We start from the raw sequence: 25,075 nt of genomic DNA on the forward strand, positions 1-25,075 counted from the left end.
TAGTAAATGAAGTCATGATCTTTTTGTGTCTTACCGAACTCTATATAAACTGTCGTTGTTTTTTTCTGTATTATAAAATATTATTATCATTCAGTACACCAAAAACACAACACATGCATAAGAGCTACCAATCCTTATGGAGAATGTAACAAGAGATGGTAAGACAGATTTATTGTTGATAAATATAGATTACAACATAACATACAATAAAATCTTAAAAGTTTTATCGACATAGTGAAATTCCAAAAATTTAGGCTTGAGCCAATGTGATTTCATGTGTGTGTGGTCTTTGCTGTACTCACAGTGCTTGACATTTGGTCTATCGTAATTCATTAATAATGTTTAATGTCTATGATGTGACAACTTCTTTTTTAGTTGAATTCACCTATGAAGAGTTGATAGAGCAAAATAAAGCTTTGTCAGAAGAGTTATCTCAATGCCAGGTAAAATTATTAAGCTTATCATTTTACAGTTGTGCCTTTGTTTCTGAACGATTTTTATGGATAAGTTTGACAAGTCATAATTCTGATGTTTTTTTGTAGCATGATAAAGATTTTGTTTGGAATTTATGGAAGAATTTACAAGTCGAAAAGCCTGATATGACAAATATTATTAGTCAAGTAGTTGATAGGTATATATAATTCTCACACACAAAATCTAACGGGTAATTGTCTTTGAAAATACTAGGGGATGTAAACAAGAAGAAAAAAATTTCGACAAATATATTTGTTTATAATGCACAATAAATTAGGTTCATAAAAAGTAAAATAATATTCTGGAATTTTTTTTGAGATAGTTACTGTTTGATAAGATAATGAAAGATTGCAACGGCCCTTGACAGAAAAGTCAGGGAAAGAAGATCAAATTTTGAAGATTTTATTTTCACAACTATTTTGTCGAGAGTTCTCTGTATAATGTATGAGTTTTTGTTTTGTGTTTCACATTGTATTATTTTCTTCAGGGAGCAACAAAAGTCGGATGCGAAAGATTTGAAAGTTTTGAATATTCTTCAGCAAAAAGATAACCAAATAAAAATACTTGAAGATGTAAATATTATAATTATATCAAACGGTTGTTATCAGTATGCCATGCTTTAAATTGTTTCAAAGAATGATGTGTGTTTTATATTATTCATTAACTATTTCTCTTTGTGAATGTGACCACCACCCATCCACTGTTAATATTTCCTACTACACAGTTTACTAATATATTAGATATCTGCGGACCTACAAACACAGCTGAAGCAATCCAGCGAAAGGTTTGTTTTTTAATGTACTATATGTCATCTACCGGCAAATTTCATTTTGTATTCCTTTTTTGTTCTTTGTATGTCTGATAAAATTTTAAAATGTTATTCTTTATCAAGAGTATGCTTGTAAAGTTTTCACTTTTGCTACAAAATGTTGAGGCAGAACCTTGTTCCAGGGATGCATTTTGATTGTCATTAATAGGTTATCTGATTTGCTGCTACAGAAATCAGATTGGGACGAAAAAAGAAAGGAATGGCAAGAAGAACAACGAAAGTTGGAATTTCAATTAGAAGAGAAGCAAGAAATTGTAAGTAGATTTCGAACAAGACAAAACCTTTTTTGATTTCTCATTTAATTTCTAGAAATAAATTTGTAAATTCCCTTTTTCTGGTATATGTTGCCTATCACTTTCTTAATAAAAGGGTAATATCTAAAAAATGAAAAAAACTTAGTTGTTCTATCAATAATGTATTATATTTTCTTTCAGTTAAAAACACGAGAATCTCATGCTAGTATAGTCGAAAATGAAACCAGAGAAAGATTGGTGCAACTGCAGAAGAAAAACACAGGTTAGCTATGCAAATAATATAAGAGTTGAGTAAGAACAAATTTACACTTATAGACATGCATGATCCACATGAAGTTTAAATGCCAAAACTCAAAATTCTTTCTTTTAATATTTAAATTAGTTAAACTAGACATTTTCTATTCTAAATAATGATCTTAAGGCTCGTTTCTAGTAGGTGAAATATCTGTAACTGATGATTTTTTAAGTTTTTTTTTTGATTGTCTAGTAAAAAATTTCCGCCATTTTAAAGTTTAATTGATTTCTACATCTGGTGGTATAGTATCTTTTGCCAGCCAATCAGATTCTTTGGTTAGACATTTTGCACAGAATATTTCTGTTGGTGCAAATACTTTTCAGTTCCTAATAAGACAATTTAAAGAAGCAACATCAAGTTTTAAATGTTGATTTTATAGATTATGGTTTTTCTGCACATTAAACCGATTTTCTCCTTGATATCACCGCGTAGAATTTTATTTTTATAAAAATGAGGAATAAGTATAAAAGTGCCTTCTTGATGCATGTACCCAAAAGATAGGAAATTAACTTGTAAATGTAAAAAAGATATGTGATTTTTAGATTTGCTGGAAGAAAATACACAGCTTGTTGAGTCTGTAAATTCACTGAATGTCAATCTAAATAACAAAGAAAAAGAAATTAAGGAGTTAAAAGAAACACTGATGTTGAAAGATGAAGAAGTAGTCAAAAGAATTCAAGATCTAGATGAGGAATGCCAACAAAAGCAAGTGTTGTTTAATGAGAAAGAAGATGCAGATAAGAAAATAGGGGTGAGTATCTGTATAATGTATAATGTGGCTGGATATACTTTAAGCATCCAGGCTAAACTTTTTAACTATAAAAATTGAAAAATATTAAGATTTTTAGTTTCATTATTTATGCTCATTTTTGATATTCGCGTGTTAATATTAAGATTTATTACCCCACTGTTGAGTATTTTCGAATGTTTACGTTTATTCGAACGTTCTCGGAAAATTTGATTGGTTTTTTTTTTCACGTGACCAGTCTATATGACGCCGTATTAACCGACATCAAAACAAAAACAAAACAAGAAAGTTAATTTAAAGTGGTAGAAAAATGTCAATTACTCCTTGTTTTCGTCTGGTAGACGATAGTTTAATTTGGATGCAAATGTCCCCGAAGTTTATGTAGCCCAACACAGTGGTCACAAAAATATTGATTTGTTAAGAAATTACAAATCAGCTAGTACCACTCACCGTTACAAAATGTCAAACATCTTGAGCTCAAATAATAACCAACTTGACGTACATAACCAATCGACAGCTCTTAATACTTCCAGTTCCACGCAGTCTTCAACCCTCTTTTCATTTTTTTCCGGAGGAAATTTTAAGAATTGTACATTTAATTTTAATACGAACACTCCACCAGCGAAACGACAAAGAATTGAATTTTAAAACTGTTTTGAAAATATTCTATTTTTAAAAGTTGTGGATCGAATGTCTGTGTACGTTCGAAATATAAAGAAAGTTACATGGTTTCCACCTAAGCCTTGTTTTTGTTAAAGACCCCTGGACTCTAAAACCTTTTTTTTCATTAATGGTTATGAAATAATCAGTGGGGTAATAAATGACTTATTAACCTTATTAGCCTGTCTATACGGAAAAATATAGACCTCTGTCACTCGCATGGACCTCACTGCGTTCGGTCCATGACGTCATGACCTCGGTCTATATTTTCCCGTATAGACCGGCTAAACGGTTAATAAGCCATTAGTAAACTCGTTTTATCTTGTTTATGTTGTAACGGACTCTAGTTCAGTTGATAAATTGTCAACTTTAGTGTTAATGTGTTTTTGAACCACTCTTAAAGCATAAATATTCGTTAAATTTTTAAACAGAAATAATCTAGTTTTTATTTTTGTATTAATGCCCCCTTCTTTAGGATAGTGTAATATTACATGTGTATTATAGGAGCTGAAAGAGAAGCTTCGTTCTGTTAATGCTAAGGTTTGTGTATTTTCCGTTGTTCAAATATTTTTTATAGTTCTTTTCATTAATTACTTGTTGTTCATTCATTCTATATAAATTAAAAAAAGTCATTGACTTTTCACATATATTGTCAGTGATGATGTAAATCAAATTTGCGGAAAAGAAATACCCTGAAATGAAAACTCTGTGGAACTACTTTTAATTTAGTTCGAAGATGCTCAGGAAAATTTTGACATTCGTGGTGAGCAACTTCAAAGGAACGTTCAAGTTATCCAAGACCAAGCTGAACGTTTAGAACAACAGGATGTTGAAATACAAAACTTAAGGTATATTTTGTTGAAATAATAAAAATTTCTGGTGCATGTTCTGTTTGCAACTCTCCCGAAATTTTAGAATTATTTTTCAGAATTATTATGCTTTTCTACTTCGTGTTCATTGTTGAAGAAACGTCTTTAAAATGTAGTTTGTAGTTCTCTCTTAGAGAAAAGCTGTAAATATTTTTCAAGAGAATAAATGTTGTTTTTGTTTTTGTTAACCGCAGAAAACAATTAGAGGAGCATAAGACATGCAAACAACATATCGCAGATCAAAGTCAGTTAATCCAAAATTTAGAAGCACTGCAAGACGAAACACAAAAAGGTATCAGTTAATTTTTCAAAATGAAGTGACTTAAGGAAAGTTAAAATCCTGACAATGCAATTCAAATATGTTAGTTCAATGAAACAAAACATTTTCTGCGATTATTAAAAGTTTAGGAGATATTTTTGAACCGCCACCTCCATGTTTTAGGTATTAATTCGACGTATTATTTGAGTGTAATTAGTAATTCTTTATTATAGTTTTATCAAAACAACAAGATACTCACCAAGAAGAAGTTGGAACGTACCAAAAGGTAATTCAATGAACATGCAAAAAGTGTATTACAAATCTTCGCTGTATTAAAACAACATCAGAGAATATGTAATACAACATATCCATTGAAATCTTGACTGTACTTATGGACCGATATGTATTATAAATCCTAGCTGTATGGATGCATAGAAATTATGACTGTGTTAGTGCAACTTTACATAAGAAAAAATATGAATTTACCCTCACAAGAAAAATGCTTTTAACAATGCTTTTGTATGGGTTTAATAGCAGACAACGCGAAATATTTTTTTAGACAATAACAGAAGTATCGAAGAAAAATAAAAAACTTCAACATGTTGTAGAGAAGTTGTTAGCAGAAAACAACAACATTAAAGAGGTTAGTCGTTTAGAAATTATGTTGATAGCAGAATAAAAGGCGATTTTAGAGGTCCTGCAGCCAATTGAATTTACGTACAAGTTGAATGCGATTTTAATGCTTAGATTTTTAGGTGTGACCTATTTCTTTTCTTTTTGGTTTTATATCGAACTAATGAGTAAATAAAATAAATTATTTATTGATGGACAAGCCTCTTATTGTCCAAACGTATAGAGTACTACTTTTAAAGTGAAGAGGATTAAAAATAAAGATTTCCCATAATGTTTCTAAATGTAATTATAGAGTTGAAAGTCCAAAAATATAAATCCAAAATAGCTACAGAATCTCTGAAATCATCTAATGTTTATTTTTATTTTTACATTGAAAGTTTCAGAAACATTTTAAGAGACTGTAATGTTACATTTGATGATTCTCATAGCAGGATTTTAGAGTTATTTTGATTTACTTTTCTTGTTTATTTATGTAAAGAATGAGAAAATGGCAAGAATAGAGTTGCAACGACGAAATGAAGAAATATCAACCCTGACTGAAGCGTCGAAAAAGTTTGCAGACACTACTGTAAGTGGACCAGTGTTCAGCTGATATAATATATTTAAAATAAAAGCCATCTACCATATATTATGCTCGCTGTACATCTGTCTGTAAGCCAAAATGGTAGCTTTGAGTAGCACAGGTTTCTTTAGAAACGTTACTCACAGTATTAACCACGACGTTTTTATATTACTTTTATTTTTTTTGTTTACCTATTTAAGCCTTGATCATATTTGATTTTCACAAATTAGGCCCAGGGGATACTCAATCAAGACGTCATAACAAGTACATTGTAACTGATGAAATTTTTGTCTCTCTTTTGTATATTATGTTAACCGCTTCACTAATGCTTAAAAAAACATTTTTTGAGGAAAAGGAAAATAGTGGACAGACAGTTATCCTGCTAGGCTAAATAATTTAGCTCAAAAATAATTTTTAGCATTGGAGAGAGACAAAAATTTCAGAATTATTCATCAAAGTGTCGAACTTAAATGTAAGATGTCTACTTAGCAAGATGTCTTTGACGTTGTAAGGTTGACTCCTCCCTGTTATGCTTCCTCTTTTTCAATTATAGCTGTGTTCGCGTTGCGGCGAGTTAGAAGAAGAACTTCAAAAATGTCACTCGAATTATAACAAGCTGTTACGAAATTACGAAAGAAAGTGCAAGTTAGTAGTTTCATTGTTTTTGTTTTCTGGAGTCGATATTGAGCATTTGACTTTGCTTCCTGGGTAGAGTTTTTAACTCCAAATAGTTTTGTATACAATTAACGAAATAACAAAAGTAGCTACTATCTGTAAATGATCAATTAATAATACCACACAAGCTATAAATTGAACTGTTTTTATTTAGCCATTTAGCTACTACGCAGAGTTCCTTTGATAAAGGATTTGCTGACTTGAACTCAAGCTTATCTGAGGTATTAATGGCAACTGAAAACTGTATACTGTGAAGGAATGATGTCATTTGTTTATGTGAAATTAAAATAAATTATGTGTAATGACAAACAACTAATGTGATGCATTAAGATATTCTATTTTCCAGATTGAAGCTTCGAACACACAAGATTTTTACAAAACAAAAATACAAACAGAGACGATTGAAAAGTTACAACAGTTGGTAAAAAATATGGTAAAACTTATTTTTGTCATTTAGTCTACAATATTTTTGTTTCTGTTTTATACTTCTATATTACGTTTTGGATTCTACCGACTGGTAGCCTTGTGGTAGAGTATTTGTTTGTTTGGAGGTCGTAGTTTTAATACATGACCAAGTTATGCCAGCCACTATAAAGTGTAAATCGATCCTTCCTTTTTAGCATTGGGCGTAAGAATAGAATATCTAAGGTGATTGTCTAGTTGCACTGTTGTTTTGCATGTACGGTTTGCGTTGTGTATATGCCAGCTTGAAAAGCTCTAGACACGTTTCGCAGAAGCCCCACTGATCACTTATCATTCCTGTCGTAGGATGCAGAATTAAAAGCTACAAGAAGAGCACACAAACAAAGACATCAGCGTTACAAAGTGCTACAAGAAAATTACAACCTTGCTCTCCAACAACTTGCGACATATGAAGAAATATCTATGTGAGTTGTATACATATAAATCTCTGTGAACGAGTGCAAAACAAACGAAACTTCTCAGCATTTATGTTAGGTGATAGTTGTAGGTAATTAACGTCGATTCTTACCTTAGACTTTCACCTAAGCAAGAAGAGAGGGCACCACCTCGAGCATCAGCAAAATCATTGCAACACGAAAATAGCAAATCTGTTTGGAATGAATTAGAACATTATCGTAAAGAATATGAAAAGTTGAATGACGAGAGGTATGACTTGGTCATTCCCCTGTATTATAATCCTTCAATTAAATGTCCAGGGTGTTTGCTTGATGTACTTCGACTTCCGTCCGTGGAACTCCCGGAGGAACGTCCCTTGCAAGAGGGGAGTGAGGCACTCATTCGAAAATAAAATAAAGGAAGTGGGGCGTGTAATCTTTATTTTTGATCACATGTTTGTGCATAAACTTTATGTTATGAGAGCCCTTGCAACTTAACAAAAAGTTCATCAGTAAACAACGCAAAATTGCACAAACAGCTTTTGCCAAATTTTTTACTTAGTCAATTCCTAGCATTTTAATGCAAGTCAAACAAAATGGTGAATCAAATTTAACAAATAAAAAAAACCTGGGCAAAAAATTGCTGAGGCAAACAAAATTTACTTCGCAATTTACCTCAGCCTGACTGACGAGGTAAGTTGCGAGGGTTAAACGATTAGCATCATTGTAAACCACCCAAGTTTTTTTTTTATTAGACCTGGGATAGAGGAAGAATTGGATGCAATGCGAGTAAAGACATCTCGAGATGAAACAAAAATTGCGCACTTAAATCTTAAGCTACTGGAATTAGAAAACGGTATGTTACGATTACCTGGTAAACAGAGACGTAAGATAAACTGGTAAACAGAGACGAAAGATTTCATTATTTGCTCCTTAATGTGTTTCTATGTTGCGAATTCTCAAGAATTTAATATTCCAGATATTTCATTACTAAATAATTTTAGAGATCAAACAGACACAGTGTCATTAGCATCTCTATCATACATTTTTTTGACGATGTAGACAGTTTACAGTTTTGCGCAGTAGGATGTAAAACATCCCTCTATGACAATCAGAATATAAAATTTGTAACGCGTAATAAATGCAACGATTTAAGTAAGGTTAATTTTACACTGCATAATTTATCTTTATAGCTTTTCGTCTAAAAGAAGAGGAACAAGACAAGAATATTAAACATTTACAATCGTCGGAAATTTATTCTTTACAAAAACAACTCGAAATATGGAAAGACAAGGTGAACATTTCTGCGTGAGAAATTTGAATATTATATGATGACAAAGTTGCGTAGTGACAACACAAAAAATAGTTATGACTTTCAAAATAAGATATATATTGTAGGAAGAACTTTGACGGTAAAATTGGGAATGGGTAAAAAATAATCCTTCATGTTGTGGAGGATAGAAAGTTGTTTCCTAATTCTTTTGGAATTTTTTAAAAGTCTAATTTTGTTTTCAAGTTATTCAAGATTTTAATTTTTTAAAATCGGAGAACTTATGATGTCACAAGTAACTTTTAAAAAATGCTGACATTACATTTTTACCTATAATGAAAGATAAGGTCATTTTTAAACTACAAAACTGTACACTATCAAGATGTCATCAAGAACATAACTTTGTTATATTTTTGTTTTTGATATGGTGTAAGTTTGCAAGATATCTCAAGTATTAATTTATGCTTACTACCCTATTACATCCTTAATGATGATGTCATAAGATCAGATGGAAATCTTTGAAGCTGAAAAAAGATTTTTTATAAATTCAGTTCTAATAAACAACTTTTTTTATCTCTATAACATACAAGAACATCATTTTCAATGCAATCTTTTTAAAACCGAGATTTTACTAATTTTTTGTTTTTTTTCTAAAATAAACACGACAAACAACATTGAGAAATCCAGAGTACAATGAAATTAAAATGGAAGAACAAGATAGGAGAATTTTCAGCTGAACATGTTAAAAACCCATCTCAGGGTCAAGTGAGATATTTAAATGTATTGTTACTGCTGCACTTTTTTCTGCGTTTTTGCCATAATAAACTCTATCCTTATTAATTGCTATTAAAAACTCACCTGTAAGTTTACAAATCTTCAGCATAACCTTCTTTTGCAATTTCTACAGGTTTATACCAGTGAACGGGAAATCATTGCGTTGACAGAAGCCAACTCAAAATTCATTGACAGGGAAAGGTATGTTGTTATCTGCTTTATCAAACTCATTTTCACGGATTTTTTGTTTATATGTAAAAAGAAAACGAATCGCAATTATTTTTTTTCACTGGAATTATCCTAACCTTTTGTTTTTTTCCAGTTGTGCAAGTATAACTTGAATGAAAGTTCTAACCTTCGCTACGATAAACAGTTCTTTCAAAAATTAAATGTTTTTACTAACGTTCACCTCCGATTAAGCAGTCAAACTATGTTTAATGGAACAAAAAATTTTAATACTGATGGTTTGCTTTTGATAATTCAACTGGTTGCCTTTTTAGTAGAGCGTTCGCTTTCAGTGCGGGAGGTTTTGAGTTCAAACCATGGCTGGGCCTATCAGAGACTATAAAAGTGTGAATCTATCCTTTCTACTTAGCGCTTAGCATGAGAATAGGATTGATATCTAAACTAAAGAGGCTATCCTGGGTAAATAATTTCAATAATAATGAGAATAATACTACTAGTAATAATAAGCTTGTACAACTTTACCAATATAACTAAGCAAATTAATTTTCCAGTTTTATTGACGTCTGCTTTGGAACACTAAGAAAACTAACCATCTGTTCACATGCTAGCGATTTTGTTTGAAGCTTAATTGTTTCCATGGGTAGTTTTAAGGGCTTCTACGTGTTATTTAGGGCGCTTAAAAGTTAAAAATCACACTTTGAACGAGGTAATATCCTCCGGTTTTACTCCTTGTGACGTGGTTAATACCCTTCCTCTTTCTTTGTCTTGATTATTCTCGCTTGCTATTTATAGATTTCTTCAAAAAGAAATGCAAAGAATACAGAGCGAAGCAGAAACTGTAAAAAAAAATACACCGGTACTCGAACAAGCTACACAGACAGATGTTACGGAAACCGACTCGCGAAAATTATTTGATAAAATGAACGAAGTCATAAATGCTGTACAAAGTGATCGTTTAACAGTCAGCCAGCTAGACTCGACCGCTCAAACAACAGCATCAAAATCATACGCCACTCTCGCTACACAGACGTCTCCTAACAAGAATAGAACGAAAGCTAGACATGCAGAGTGTTCAACACAAACAGACTTAACGAGCGACTCGTCACCAGAGCGTAACAATGAAGAAGAAGAACATGATAAAGTAATAAAAAAGAAGAAGAAATTGCGTTCCGAAGCACAGAAATTGCAACTACTTAAGTCTGATTTGAGTCAAGAAAATCGCAGTTTAAAGAAAAGAATATTTTCACTGGAAACACAGGTTTTTTGTTTTTCCCACTAGAACAGCAATACCTAGTTTTATAAGCTCTTCTTTTTTTATTGTTTCATTTTTATTTTTTACTTTCTAAGATATTTCTTAATATTGTCTATCTTTATTCTACATAAGTTACATTTTTCATACATACATTTTCTTTTATTTAAGGTCAGCCAACTTCGAGAGTGCAGGAGTAACTTAGAAAAGCACGTTGAAACATTACAACTGGAAAACGAGAACTTCAAATCTGAACTTGTGGCTAATCTTCAAAAATTACAAGCAACAAGAGAAATACTTCAGGTTGGTTGAGCGAGATTTTGTATGCAATCGTGATTGGTTGAAAATAAACCAATGGCAAATAAAGTAATTTTTAACGCTCTTAGTTTTTTTTGACTGATTAATTTTATATTTGTGCATAAGCTAGTTTTTTTGTATAAAGGTAGACTTACAATGATAAATATTTTAAGCTTGTTTAGTATGAGCCATAAGGGGAGAGGTTTGTCGGTCAGTTTTTGTTTTGAACAAGTACATGATCCAAGCGAATTTTAGGAACGTTCACGAGAATTAGAAGAATCCTCACACGAGCTTCAACAACTGAGATCATTTCATCACAAAGACAACGAGGAGGTGAAGACACTCTCCGCAGAGTTAAAAACTATGGAAAACAAATTAAAACACGCTACGAAGGAGTGCTCCAAGATGTCGTTTGAAACGAAAACTTTAAAAGGTGAAAATGAGATGTTGAGTGTGAAGTTAAAAGAATATCAAGAAAGGTTTGTTCAGAGTTAATATTTTCTTACAACTTCTAAAATTTATCACTAAAATATGAACTTTAAATCTTTTATCGACTTTATGTGTTAATCTTATTATATTCATCTAAAAGTTTTAAATCTGTGACAGCCTTGATTTCTTGGTACAGTCGAGACAAGGACGTATTTATTCTGTATGAAACGAGTTAATTCTGCCCGCTATTAATAATTCTGCCCGCCATTAATAATTCTGCCCGCCATTAATAATTCTGCCCGCTATTAATAATTCTGCCCGCCATTAATAATTCTACAATTTTTATTTTCGTTAGTTGCTTCCTCACAAGTTTATACCCGTTGTCAATATTTAGTTGTACTGGAAGTTTGAAACCATTTGAAATGGCCAGTTCTTTTAAAACGAATACAAATTTTGATTTTTTTTTGTCTGTGCGATTTTGAATTACTGTGCCCCTCGTAAATTTTTATGACGGAGTGTTTGCTTGTTAAGCTAGTTAAGAAATTCAACATTTCGAAAAACTTATTTGGGGAATAAGACATTTGTTACCTCATAAAAACACGAAGAAATTATTATACTCAAAAAAGGTAATGAATACAGTAATGAGTTACATAAATTTGTTCTACATTTGGCATTATACTTACACATGAAAAAAAATACCGCTAGGTGGCTAAAAATTTTATGCATCAGAAATTTTTTCCCACTCAAGGTGTCACAATACAAACATATGCACCCCTTTAAATGGGGACACGTTGTAACTTAGGATCGAACACCGTTAGTTAATGACATTATTTATTTATTTTTCTTTCAGAATTACAAGTATCGAAAAAACGTTATCACAAAAGAAAACATACACAAATGAATTAAAAGAAAAATACAATGAACTGAAAGATAAAACAGAAAAAGATGTAGAGAGTCAGGTAAGAGTTGACAGCAGGTTTTTACGTACCTAATATATGTGAGCGCTTGACTAAAGAATTTCTACAGAAACTGAGCCTACCGTAAAAATCCTGTTAGTTAGGATATGTGTTAATATGTTATATTTTTAATTGGTCCAGCGCTTTTTGACAATCGCATCTTAACATTTGCATCCTAAAGTAATTTTATTGTTACGAATGAATGCAAGTCATAATTATTTCAGAATGCTCGTAATATAAGATTTTTGCATTGGTATTAGAGTTTATCTTTTTTTGAAAACGAACTCAGCTTTTAAGTACGTGCCGCTCCTAATGTTGAAAAACATGAGTACGGAGAAGTATCTACTCCATTAAAATGTTTCTAAAGTGTTAAGGGACTTCTTAAGAATAAGGGACTTCTGTTTTTAGGAAAATTTGAGCCGAAAGTTAAAATCTGCATTGGAAAGAGATATTAAAAATAAGAATTATGTAAGTGAGGATTCTTTGTCTTTTGTTGTTTTTGTGTGATTTTTTAGGTTGAAGAGAGAAAGGGGTCCATTTGGGCTCATATTTGGGAATCTCTTTGATAGCTAGCCGTTTGTATTATCAAGCAGATACCGATTGAAGTCTTTATTTTTAACAGGGATGTGAAGTAATTTGACGTATGCTAACTCAGTACTTTTTTAGGCCCCGTTGACAAAGCTTTTTATATTCTCTTAAAATTGTGAAAAATTCTTTCAAATTTAACAGGGACAGTTTGACACGTTTTATATTTTTTCCTCCTAAAGTTCGCCATAAAAGCCCCTGAAATTTTTCAAAAAAGGCTAAAATTTGAACCTGTGAACACCCTTATTAGTAACAGAATTTCTCAGTTACGTTATTTCAGACAATATCTTTTGGTCACAGGTTGTCTCTGCTAAAAAGCTGTAATGCTTGTATTTCCAAAAGGAAAAAAAAACATCTTCCGCCTTCAACTTAAGTTCAACCTCTTGCAACCAATATAACCCTCTTCAGTTCAGCCTGTGTCATACTACTCTGATTTCAGATTGAGAATCTTAAAAGCAAAGTTGACACACTCACAACGGATAAATTGATATTACAACAATCGTTAACTGCTGTGAAAAGTGAACTTGAAAACAAGGTAACTACTACTTTTACTCCCTTCAGTATGTCGCTGCTTATTGTCAGAAATTTTCTCGTTTTTTTTCACAAATTCACGAAATTAATATCCGCAAAATTTGAAAGGATTTGAACCGCGAAATTTTATTCCGCGAAAATTTAAAAAGTTTCCACGATATTCTTCTGTTTGTTTATTTGATATTAATAGAAAGTGAATAAGTGGCCGAAGGGGTACCATTTGAGATGTCATTCTTAGTATTACTTTGTGCAGTAAGAGGTAACCTCAGCACCACAGCACCATGTTTTATTTGACATTTCAGTCGAGACTTCTGCATGATAGTCAAGTATTGTGTCGTCAAGCGGAGACAGCAATTGGTGAGATGGAAAACACTGCATATGAACAACTTCACCAACAACAAAAAGGCTTTGATGAGAAACACAGCGTCATTAAAACGCGATATCACAAATGTGTAGCGAAAGTGAACGAACATAAAATCGTAGTCAAGGTAGGGATTTTCTGAGATTGCTGCTCTAGAAACTTTCGATTACTTTCTAATTTGCTTTGCTCAACCGAAAATAACCTTATTTATTTTCTAAGCTCCATACGAGACAATAAGAACGCGGTATTTAGTAGTGTCGTTTTAATTATCAGAGTTGTACATGTTTGTAAATAAAGTGTAAAAATACAAATGTAAAGCATACCTGGCCTAATTGACGTTAGCAATATGCCCAATGGCTTCTCTACTAAGGTCAGTGTTAACGATATTGAATTTTTAACTCATCCTCCTGCTTAGCAATATGCCTCCGTGGCTTTTCTACTAAGCTAAAACTTTGACTCAGCTAACAGTCAGCATTATTTTCATCTTAATATCAATCTTTATTACATCGTTATATCAGTCTTTACTACACTTTTTCAGAATCGTTACAATTTTTTACGTCATCAAAGAAGATATGTACATAATATAAAATAAACAACAAGCAATCAGAAAGTATTCGCCTTTTTCTACTGATTTAAGTGCAAGTTTTACTTAGACATTTGCCTTCTTCAGGATAAAAACTCTCCGGTACTTCGTTGCCAAATGAGGTTGGTTTCGTTTATCTATATTTCGTAACGAAAATAAATACGAGAATCGTTATGCTTTCTATGTTTTGATAAAAATACATTTTTATGAATGGAGAATTTTTAAAAAAGTTAAATAAGACGATTGTGAGTGATTGGAAACTCTTTAAACGTGTTGAATGCATCACACTTTAAGAAAACCATTTCGCCATGTAAGACAGATATATTGCATTAGTGAGATTTTTTTCAAAGTTAATTTTTGACAATAAGCTTAGTCCAATATTCTGTCGTAACATACGTAACATACGCAAATTCTTCTAAAAAATTTCGCCAAGTTAGTTATCTTTTGATTAGCTTATTCTTTTTTAGAATTTCATAGAGACGATGCTTTCTCAAATTCACGATCATCGCTCACAGCTGCTAGAAAATCATAAACAACATGTCGAAAGAAAAGGTAAACGAAAAGAAGAAGAGTTCTTCAAAAATAAAGCTCACGATGTTGCTTGTTCGATCTTAAACATGTCAACAGCTGATCTGCATGAATTCATGCAAGAGGAACACGAAATACAGGTAAGTTGGTTGATCTCCAGATTAACAATAGCTGATCTACTGCGGAAAATATGTACAATGCACAGATTCCATCCATATTTCCAACAATCTAACTAAAAAGTTAGCTTCTTTTATTACGTTCTTAAATCAAGAACAATTAGTGCGAAGCCGAGAAATCTGAGTGTGGGTCTTGTAAATGTTTTTTGCGATTAGATTTTTTGCGCAAAATTAATTTCGCAGACACAACTAACCTGCGAATTTAGCAACAACAAAAAACTTGACACTGTATTGTTCTTTTGACTTTTTTCACTAAATAATATTTTTTGCACGTTTCTTTTTTCAGCCTTCTATTCCACAATACGAAGACAACGATATCAGAGAAAAACTGGAGTTGATTCTCAAGAAAGAGGTATGAACTTTTATTACCACGATAATGATGTTTTAACGTTAATCTATGCTATCCTATGCTATCATTCAATCTTTTTTTTTAGAGCAACTTTGGGAAGGTACTGACCAAGTTTTTGCTTGATATTGTTTCATATGATACAACACTACGTGAAAAATTAATCCTCGATGCAACTTAGTTCCCAAACTTCAATTTTTTATGTTTATAGCTTGTACATTGATAACTTATTTTATCGGATTTTAAACATCGTTTGAAACATACGTTGTTGTTTCCCCCCAGGCAAATATGATTTTTTCTGTAATTTTCATTACGAGTTTCTTACTTGGAAGGTTTTGGCAGGCAAAATGGAATTCGCTGACGGTTTTTCTTTCCAAAATATTCAGGGTTTTTTTTCTGGTTCAGGTCTATTTGAATTTACCACATCAAAGAATATAACGTCAGAGGTGTGGGGACTACAACGGTCAAAATGATATTTGAAACGAAACGAGATTTTTTGAACCTACATGTTTCTTTTTAAAAGCAATAAAAATTTTAAAATGAGGCTTAAGGATGGTTATGAAAAGTACTTTTTTAGGCTCAAAATATGCTTAAGCTATGCTTAATGTCCAAAAAAATTATTTATTGCAATATGCTTAGAGATGAATTCCGTTGTTTACATTTTCAGCGGTAAGCTCTTTTGACTCTGGCATCTGCGTGGGAGCATAAAGGATAGGGGTGCTAGGTGATGCAAAGTAATTATCAGTCCATCTCGTGTCCATTTAAAAGAATTGTAGAGATTTTTAGGAAATATGCTGATAGTTTACACCCACACTTCTGGTGTAGCAAGCAGCCGTGAACAGGGCCTTTTTGATATTATGGACAGCGCGAAGAATCATGTGTGTTTAGCGCATGCACTGACCTGGTCATATTTTCGAGACTTTTTGAACCTATTTGTAAGAACATAATTGGATCTCATTTTTGGTGCTTTTGTGTTGTTTTCATTCTGTAGCAAAATTCGGATTGCTGGTAGTTTTGAGAAAAAATCTGAGGCTTCCGTTTTTAGAAAATTGTTCTAAAAAACCGTGTAGTCAAATAAAAATGACATTCTGAAAGTTTTGTAAATTTGCTTCTTAACAAAGTGAAAGTTGAAAAAAAAAGTAAAACTTTAACGATTTAGATTCTCATCTTATAATGTCACCATTCTATTCCAAAAAATCTCATATAATTCTTTACATGGACTGAATATTTTATTTAAAATATTTTTTTATGCGTGGACTGTTACTGCAAAAATTATCGATCGAAAATTTCCTGTGAAACACAAGGTACAAATAAGATCAAATGAAACATTCAGATCTTCATTGAGCAAATAGAACGAACGAAGATATGCTAGCTAAAAGATATATTTTAAAATTGTAATATTCATCTAAGTTGAGAATATGTAGTCATCTGCATCTGTAGCTAAAGAGTCGCTTAATTTCGCGAAAGAATTTTTACGATATTCTTGTAAAAAGTTTGCAGCGTCCGTCATTGTCGATACACACTCCTAAAAATAAAAATACAGTATGTGAACCACGGGTGTTAAAATATGGTTTTTCAAAAATGTTTTGTTTCCAAAGAAAGTTTTGAATGTTACAGCAACTTTAATGCTACAAATTTTAGTGGGCACAAATTTTTTGCGTATCAAGTCATTCGCGAAAATTTTATTTTGCGACTACGTCAATCCTGTGACGAAGGAAGACACTAAATTTTTTTAATGATAAAAAAACAATGCTGAAGTTGGGATTACGCTTCGGCTGTAAGTAGGCTTCTGTTGGGAGAATTAATTCCGCGAATCAAGCAAAAAAAAAAAGCTTATTAAACATAGTTTCAGAAATCATAGTTTCTATTTCAGCTACATTTTTTATTCAAGTTTGCGAATTAATTTTCGCCACTTTCGCGACTTTATTAATTTGGCAGTAATCAATTCGCAAGAAAATGTCATCAAACAAATTCGTGAAATCTAATTCCCGCGAAATAATTTGAACTTGCCTACTTCGCGAATATTAAATTTTATTTTCAAAAATTAGTTCTCGCGAAAATTATTAAGAACAGAAACAAGATTTACTCACATCGAACAGCGTGTCATTTTTGTGCAGCTGTAACATGAATGCGAGCGTCAACTCAGCCAGAGCTCTCACTGCAGTATTTCTGTCTCTCAGAAGGGAGATGAATTCTGGAATGACGTAGCGAATTCGATCAAATTCTAACACCTCAGGAACATGCTTTGAAACATGTTTGATTGTTTTCAAGGCTGATAATTTGATGTCGACAGAATTATGGACCAAGTTCTACAGGAAAAAAATTGCAAAACTATTCACGGACAAAATTTACACATTAAAATATCATATGAATGATGCTCAGTTTTGTTTTTCATAAATATCATAGGGTGAAAACCTACTTATTAGATCTGTGTAGGCGAGGCAAATGCGCTATTATTTCGTCTAACCCTGATTTTTTACTCTTGGTTATCAATAGAATTCTGGTAGACGAGCTACACAAGCGTTCTTACATTTGACACGCAAGTTAAAATTTCCACGTACCTTTTTCATGGATGTAACAACAACAGACGGAGCTGCGTCCGCCATTTCTTTTGAAAACATCAACAGATGACCCAATGAATGAACTCCATATGTGCACACAGGAACCTAAACACAATATCCACATATTATTATTTTCGTATACTTTGTTTTAAATAGGTAAAAGAAGAACGCAATTTTAACGCAAACGAAATATCTCCTCTCCCCCCCCAAAAAAAAAAAAATATATATATATATATATATATATATATTGATAACCTCTGTTCAAAATGGTTGCGTCGCAGCTTTACTTTTTAAAAAAAACAAAATTTGAAAAAATCAGATCACTTTCGTTGAACTTATCAAACGAATTCATAAAAATTGAAAAATGATCACTGTTATAAAATCTCACTCACCTTGTCATTATTCGAATGTTGTACAACAACATCTACTATTTCATCTTCATCAACAACACTAAACAACTTAGATGGAGCGTCAAATAAGCCATAGGACAAAGCAACTGCTCTGCCGTGGCAAATCGTCCAATCCATTGTTGGGTTTATGTCTAAAATAAATTTTGACAAAATAAACGCTCCATCCAACTGCCCATTGCCACATCTGTATTCCTACCCTTTTTTAAATAAAACACTGACTCGGCAACCAGCCTTACCTAACAGGGAATCTTTGAGTAATGTTTTAACTTCAGCTTCAGATAAAACTTGACATAATGCTCCTAAAGCCGCACCAGCGTTGACTCGAACTTCGTCCTGTGCAAAAATTACATGATTTAAAAACTTAGTTAAGTCACAAACGACCGTCAGAGAAGATACAAGAACACGACTGATGGTGAATTTTTTGTTGTTGTTATAACGTTGTCACTAAATAATTTCGTTAATATATAATATCCATTAACAAATGTCTTATTGAAGTAGAACTACTTTGTTGAGAATCGACAAACGGTGCCCCATAATAAAGATTTACAATCCAACCTCCCTATCACTTTTTTATATACGACAAAGCTCGAAAGTAATAAAAAACCTAATAAGTGATAAAAGAAATGTACCTTGGTTGAATCAAGAAGTTCTAGTAGTGTCTCTAACAAAAGAGCTCTGATTGCCTCGCCCATTTTTGCACCAGCGTTCAAAATGATGGTCCGTAAAGCCTGCAGGATTGTTTCTCTGCAATGAGGAAAAACAACAAACGTAAATCAGTGTTTTGCGCTTTCTCGCGCGCATTAAACTAAACAGGTTGTGATACATACAATTGTTGCACGATTAGCGATTCTTATCGAAATTCATAATAAATGGTGAAACTTCGAACTGTGGCAACATTTAATGAATTATCGTGACGATTAATGGGACCTTTTAAAATTACGAACAGCGATTTTTACAAATTATAAGAAACAATTAACACTAACACAAACAACTGTAGTTATAATTTTATTAGTATATCTATTTTAAGTATCAAGCTATAGATTCGTAACAGTCGAAAAAATTCACCTGATTGCATTATCTTCATTGTTTTTCAAACCATTCCTTAACTCTGTAAACAATGAATCCACTCGTGTATGCAGTACTGTGAGCAGACCTAAAGCCCATGCTGCTTTCTGTCGCACAGCCAATGTTTGGTCGTTCAACGCTTTGATAAAAGTTGTTTGCAGTTGTGGTAAAAACGGCTTCAACATGATACCAACCTAAAAGTTGAACAAGCATCTTAAATGGGCGCTGCAAGAATTTTAGATGGGCGCTACAAGCATCTTAGATGGGCGTTGTAAGTACATTATTCTTATGCTAGCGCAGTTTTCTTTGACAATTCGACAACATATGCGGAACACAAAATCAAACATGAATTCTTACGGAAACTTCGCATTTTATAAACTTTTTTTCAAAATTAAGTAACAAAAAGTGACTTTCTGGAATTTCTTCGAGATTAATTCAACCTGCTCATATGAACATAGCAAACACACGCACCTTGGACAACAACAAACCCAACGTATCCAAAATAGCAACTTTCACATTCCAGTTAAATCGATCACCAAGGATACGAATGAGTGGACCAGTGATGTGCACGACAGATGGTTTCAAAGCTTCAGCACTGGTCAAACGAATTACCTCACCAAGCACGTTGGATGCTTGCTCTTTTATGTCTTGTGGACCATTCAGTATACCTTCACGAAATATCGGCAGCACTGGTATAATACCCTTAGAAGAGAAGACACAATTTAAAGAAAGATAAATGGTAGCCATCAACTAGATTTTTCTACCAAAAAATCCTGATGCTTTTTAACACTGAAACGATTTGTGTTTAAAAAAAGGAAAGACGTTTTGATTTGGAAAGTTCTACGCCTATTTCCAGCTTTGAGCAAAAAGTATTCTCCAATTCAGCTACATTGTTAAGGGAAAACATTCTTACTTTCTTGGGGATACAAAATCCAGGAAGCTGGTTATTTCTGATGTCATCTTTTATAAATTTAAGTGCTTGTCGTAAAGATGGTAGATGTTGTAACTGTTCCGCAGGATCAAGATGCTAAATGAAAGTAATCAGAAATTGGTAACACCTTACGTGAAAAGATGCTTTTGTCACAAAGTCAGAAACAACAAATCAAATCGTTGGATAAACATTTTAAATGAAAAGCACACAATATGGATAGTGAAGAACATGTTTTGAACGAAGTAAAGGCTTTCTTGACTTTTCTTTTACGTCAAATTTCAACATCAAATGCAACAGTCGAGTTAACTAACATTGTATTCTTGACAGCCCTTACAAATCATAAATTGGAAGCAGCTTGAAAAACAATTTGTGATGATTAGAACTCACAGTCTGTTTTTGTTTTGCCTCGATGTAAATAAAACGTAGTTCACGGTATATAGTTATCCCTCTGTTTGTCTACGATTTAATGTTAGTTTTGAGATGTCATCGATAGAGATTTTGCGCCCATTTATCATTTCCTGAATTTTTTTTTTAAATTGAACTACACTTAACACAAAAACAGCGATCAAAAAACAACGTCATTTTACCTTGACAAGCGCATCTAACGCTGACCAGCCAGCCGGCACAACGTTTTCGTCGACGTCATTCATCAGTTGTATGATACAACGGAACAATGGCTGCACGAATTGACTGTAATCAGACCGAGTGTCTTTGCAGAAGACTGCTAGAAGATTTGCACAAACCTATGGATAAAATTATTTAAACATAAAAAAGCGAGAGGCTAGCGACACAAAAATAATTGTCGCATTGAAAGAAGGTAAAAATTGAAGAAACAGTTCCTACAAAATTTTAAGCCTTTAAATCCTTATATTGGTGATGTACTATCATACATCACTTGTAGAGCAGATGTCTCTCACACATGGAAACATGGAGAGGCGTCTACATGCTTCACTAACACAAAGCTTTTTACCTTTCTAATTCCAGGATTTTGATTTTTAGCTGCAGACATCAACTCCTCAACGATTGTTCTTGCTCCATCATCATCAACTGATAAAATTAATGTTTTCGTTCCTTCGAATGCCTAGCGCGAGGAGATTTAACGAACATGTAAAAACAGTAAAAAGATAAACCGAAGAAAAGTATTGTAAGAATGACGAATGTTTGGGTCAGGGTTTTTTAGGCCGATAGGCTTTCTAAATCTACCCAGGACAATTTAAAAGGTACTATAGCAGGAAAAGAAATGAAGATTTGCACACGCAAATTCACTGAGTCGCACATACGAACAAGTATGTGATTGGTAAATACTAACTCGTGTAGGGAAAGTAAACTCGGACAGGGATGTGATTGGTCAATACTAACTTCGTGTAGGAAAACTAAACTCGGACAAGAATCTGATTGGTCAATACTAACTTCGTGTATGAAAACTAAACTCGGACAAGGATGTGATTGGTCAATACTAACTTCGTGTAGGGAAACTAAACTCGGACAAAGATGTGATTGGTCAATACTAACTTCGTGTAGGGAAACTCGGACATGCGTGTGATTGGTTAATACTAACCTCGTGTTTAGAGTCATCTCCGCTTTCATTGTTTACAGCTTGTATCATTGCAGGTAGAATCTTCTCGAGATGTTTCACCAACGCGTCACCAGCCACTGATGATAAGATAGCTAGTGCTTTCGTGTTCACGGGAGGTGTTGTCAGTTTTGGCACGAGGAAGGGTAACACTGATTTACTTTTTACCGCCATCACCTGTTTTAAGCCATCTAATGCAAACTCGGAAAGATTTGGATCGTCCTAAAATATAATTTCAAAAATTCAGTATTTTGAGTCTCTGTTCTTAGAACTTTAACTGTCACGAAACAATGACAAGTCAACCACGACAAATTTTAAATAATTCATATTTTAATACAGCGCTGGTCTCAAATTTCCTTATAACTATAACTAGCAAGCTAAGCAAATTATTTTTAACATGTTTAATGCATGATTAATTATGTAAGGCAAGCGACGGCTAGAAAAGACCAGATAATACAAAAAGGAATACTGTTTTTTTCCACAACTCTGACCAATATCTAGTGTCTCTCCGTCATGTATATTAGATACCAATTCGATTATTTTGTTATAAATAACCTACCAGTTTTTCAAAGACATTTGGTAAAACTCCATCCAATGCACGATGACCAATAGTGCTGTGAAGATTTTCAAACGTTAGCGAAGCAGCATGTCTCACATCAGCAAGCTCATCAACTAAAGCTCTTCGAACGGTTGAGATAAGCGAGTCTTCAAACTGGCTGATCATTTCTCGACTTGTGGAATCCATAATCTCGCTCAGTCCAATACACACACCCTGTCGCTTATCGCCGTCCTTATGGTCCAAACCAGCTTCTAGGATAGGGATAATTTTGGGTAGGATTCTTTCTCCAAGTTTGCGAACTAAATCTCCTAACGTCCTAGCAGCAACCTGTACATAGTATGAAAAAGATAACAATGATGAATGATGAAAAATGAACACTTAACCCCGAGAAGTGAACACTGAATGCCGATGCTTAAAATACACCTTTAGTTACAACAAATATTAGACTGGTCGATATCTCGTGGAATAATCCACGTCAGCATGATGTGGTGGATTATAGAAGGGTTCAAAATAAAGCTGCTGCAACAATTTTAAACATAAGACAGAATACGGCAACTTTTATAGAGACTAGTCTTTAACCCGCGAAAAAATCCACGGGGTCGTCCATCCTTTATATATCACAGTGCTTCGGTAAGACGACGTTTTTTTTGCAGACAGATAGAATACTGCTATTAATAATACAGAGAAGTCAAACGAAACAGTAGATATCAAAATAACCAATGAATTAACGAGTTGCTGTTCCAACAAACTAAAAAACATTGACAATCTCACCTGTCTCTTGTCATAACTCTGGCATGCTAAACAACTAAGTAGCAATTCAAACAGAGTTGGTAAAATTTCTTGCAATGTCTTAGCGGTGTTTTGGACAATGACCTTCCACACATGCAACGCAGCTTGACGAACAGTTAACGCGACATCAGAACGTCCCATATACAAACCAGCATAGACTCTGTTACGTCTTTCAAAGCCAAGCGTTTCGAGTATAACCTGATGAGAAAATAACAGTAATTAACTTAACCACGCAAATTTTCCCGTAAACCCTCGAAAATTTTAAAGTCACTTTCTTTTCTTATTATTTGCTGCTGTGCACATAGAGGATGTGTATAATACCGAACAGAAAGAGAGGTGCCCGATATTATCACGGTTCTTAAAATTTTGTGGAGGTTCTTGAATGGCATTGTTATTTGGAAACGATTATTTTATCAATATGGAATTTTTGTGTCAATTTTTTGGGTAGAAATAAATAAAACTTCCAGTATTGAACTCTGCAAGTCTTTGCATCTTACCTGTGAAGAGTGCGATGTACCAAAGTTGTCATCTTCATCACCAACTGTTGTTTGCTTGCCTGTCACACCAGACAATCTGAACAGCAAATCACCCAGTAGTTGCACAGAACTGTATCGAATCCGCCAGTGTTCATCAAATAATCCAGCTTCAAGTTGTGGCAGTAACAACTCAATGGCGCTATCTGAATACATGTTGATGATACGTTGACCCGCTTTTAAAGAGGTGTCCCGCACGTACTCGCTTTCATCTGCCAAACCCTTGAATGGAAAAACATTAGTGAAGAAAATTAAGTTAATAATAATACTACGGTACTGGAATAAAAAAGCTAACAACAGCTTAACTAGAAGAGGCGATTTTGTCTTCTTTTTACACAGGTTGAGATTTGAAAAACTTTTAAATAAAAATTGAATTCTTGCAACTACAATTCACGCACAAAATTGTTCCTTTTTCGTAGGAAACATTCATGTAAAAACTACTCCGTATAAAGTTTTGTTGTCCATTCTGTAATGTCAGAACATAATGATATCTAGTTTTGTTGACGTATACAAGTTTTTTACTTTTATAAGAATATGCTCTATAAGAATGTCAGGCTGGGATCTCAGGTTAAAAGCAGAAAAATAAGAATAATGGCCAGCTTGGTTAAAATTTTGATATTCTTATATAACACATAATAAAACCCGTAAAAAATCCACTTAGGCAGAGGAGAGCAATGGAAAAGATCTGTCATTTGAATTTTGATGACATCAGCAAATATTTCAGTATATTAAATACTGCCCTTCATCAAAAAAAAATTGACCTGAATATGAAAAAAAAAATGTTTGCAAGGCGTAAGTCCTAATATTCTTATCGACTACACTATAACATATATAAAATGTCGTAAGAAGCATTTGTATAAAGTTTCGTTGTACATTTTGTGATATCAAAACATAATGGATATTTTATAAGAATATGCCCTATAAGAATATCAGGCTGGGATTGAATTTATTATTTTTATGAAAAAAGCGTAAAAACAATTACTTTCAATATGGGTGGAATAATAAGATCGATATACGCCATGAAATCATCACCGAATGTTGCGGGTAGATATATATACAACATTAAATATCCATCTCGCACATTTGGAGATAATTCAACTTTCATGGTAGTGTCTATGACGTCAGGCATCAATTTGTCCAATCTCTCTTGTCCCAACGCATGCAACACCTCCGCCAGACCTATAGAGAGTTATGGAGTGCAATTAGTGAGAAAAGATGAGAATTTTCGTGTTAAAATAAAACAAATAAAACAAGTAGGAGGTCATAAT

At 33.1% G+C, this 25,075-nt stretch overlaps 2 protein-coding genes across 2 annotated transcripts in view; one reads left to right on the forward strand and one right to left on the reverse strand.

The window, feature by feature from the left end:
* LOC130623714 (centlein-like) lies at positions 1 to 15,645 on the forward strand. The gene is made up of 32 exons (XM_057439225.1): positions 1 to 158; positions 376 to 443; positions 543 to 631; positions 962 to 1,046; positions 1,215 to 1,258; positions 1,452 to 1,557; positions 1,738 to 1,819; positions 2,395 to 2,603; positions 3,765 to 3,800; positions 3,990 to 4,108; positions 4,324 to 4,421; positions 4,622 to 4,674; positions 4,948 to 5,031; positions 5,500 to 5,589; positions 6,137 to 6,228; positions 6,413 to 6,479; positions 6,605 to 6,691; positions 7,027 to 7,145; positions 7,255 to 7,386; positions 7,871 to 7,971; positions 8,309 to 8,409; positions 9,293 to 9,360; positions 10,138 to 10,603; positions 10,766 to 10,897; positions 11,147 to 11,370; positions 12,171 to 12,279; positions 12,685 to 12,744; positions 13,301 to 13,396; positions 13,695 to 13,880; positions 14,804 to 15,004; positions 15,327 to 15,392; positions 15,475 to 15,645. The coding sequence occupies exons 1-32, from the start codon at positions 137 to 139 to the stop codon at positions 15,565 to 15,567; spliced, it is 3,585 nt and encodes a 1,194-aa protein (XP_057295208.1). The 5' UTR covers positions 1 to 136; the 3' UTR covers positions 15,568 to 15,645.
* A 1,107-nt stretch (positions 15,646 to 16,752) lies between these two features.
* Positions 16,753 to 25,075, reverse strand: part of LOC130623713 (eIF-2-alpha kinase activator GCN1-like) — a 33,022-nt gene continuing 24,699 nt past the window's right edge. Inside the window, exons 42-57 of the mRNA XM_057439224.1 lie at positions 24,790 to 24,986; positions 23,772 to 24,029; positions 23,257 to 23,472; positions 22,486 to 22,812; positions 21,912 to 22,148; positions 21,324 to 21,434; positions 20,941 to 21,096; positions 20,336 to 20,449; positions 19,894 to 20,124; positions 19,423 to 19,616; positions 18,987 to 19,101; positions 18,594 to 18,690; positions 18,340 to 18,488; positions 17,948 to 18,052; positions 17,477 to 17,695; positions 16,753 to 16,911 (exon numbers count right to left, since the gene is read on the reverse strand). Of these exons, the coding sequence (XP_057295207.1) occupies positions 16,792 to 16,911; positions 17,477 to 17,695; positions 17,948 to 18,052; positions 18,340 to 18,488; positions 18,594 to 18,690; positions 18,987 to 19,101; positions 19,423 to 19,616; positions 19,894 to 20,124; positions 20,336 to 20,449; positions 20,941 to 21,096; positions 21,324 to 21,434; positions 21,912 to 22,148; positions 22,486 to 22,812; positions 23,257 to 23,472; positions 23,772 to 24,029; positions 24,790 to 24,986 (2,846 nt within the window). The 3' untranslated portion in view covers positions 16,753 to 16,791. The remainder of the gene's footprint in view (positions 16,912 to 17,476; positions 17,696 to 17,947; positions 18,053 to 18,339; positions 18,489 to 18,593; positions 18,691 to 18,986; positions 19,102 to 19,422; positions 19,617 to 19,893; positions 20,125 to 20,335; positions 20,450 to 20,940; positions 21,097 to 21,323; positions 21,435 to 21,911; positions 22,149 to 22,485; positions 22,813 to 23,256; positions 23,473 to 23,771; positions 24,030 to 24,789; positions 24,987 to 25,075) is intronic.

This window comes from Hydractinia symbiolongicarpus, chromosome 13 (assembly GCF_029227915.1).
Source record: "Hydractinia symbiolongicarpus strain clone_291-10 chromosome 13, HSymV2.1, whole genome shotgun sequence".
Taxonomy (NCBI): domain Eukaryota; kingdom Metazoa; phylum Cnidaria; class Hydrozoa; order Anthoathecata; family Hydractiniidae; genus Hydractinia; species Hydractinia symbiolongicarpus.

Bases quoted from the DNA above. Each gene is read 5' to 3' on its own strand.
- LOC130623714 (XM_057439225.1), top strand. From the start codon at position 137: ATGGAGAATGTAACAAGAGATG. The intron at 1,047-1,214 runs GTAAATATTATA...CTAATATATTAG, and splicing joins AAATAAAAATACTTGAAGAT to ATATCTGCGGACCTACAAAC. The intron at 7,387-7,870 runs GTATGACTTGGT...TTTTTTTATTAG, and splicing joins GAAAAGTTGAATGACGAGAG to ACCTGGGATAGAGGAAGAAT.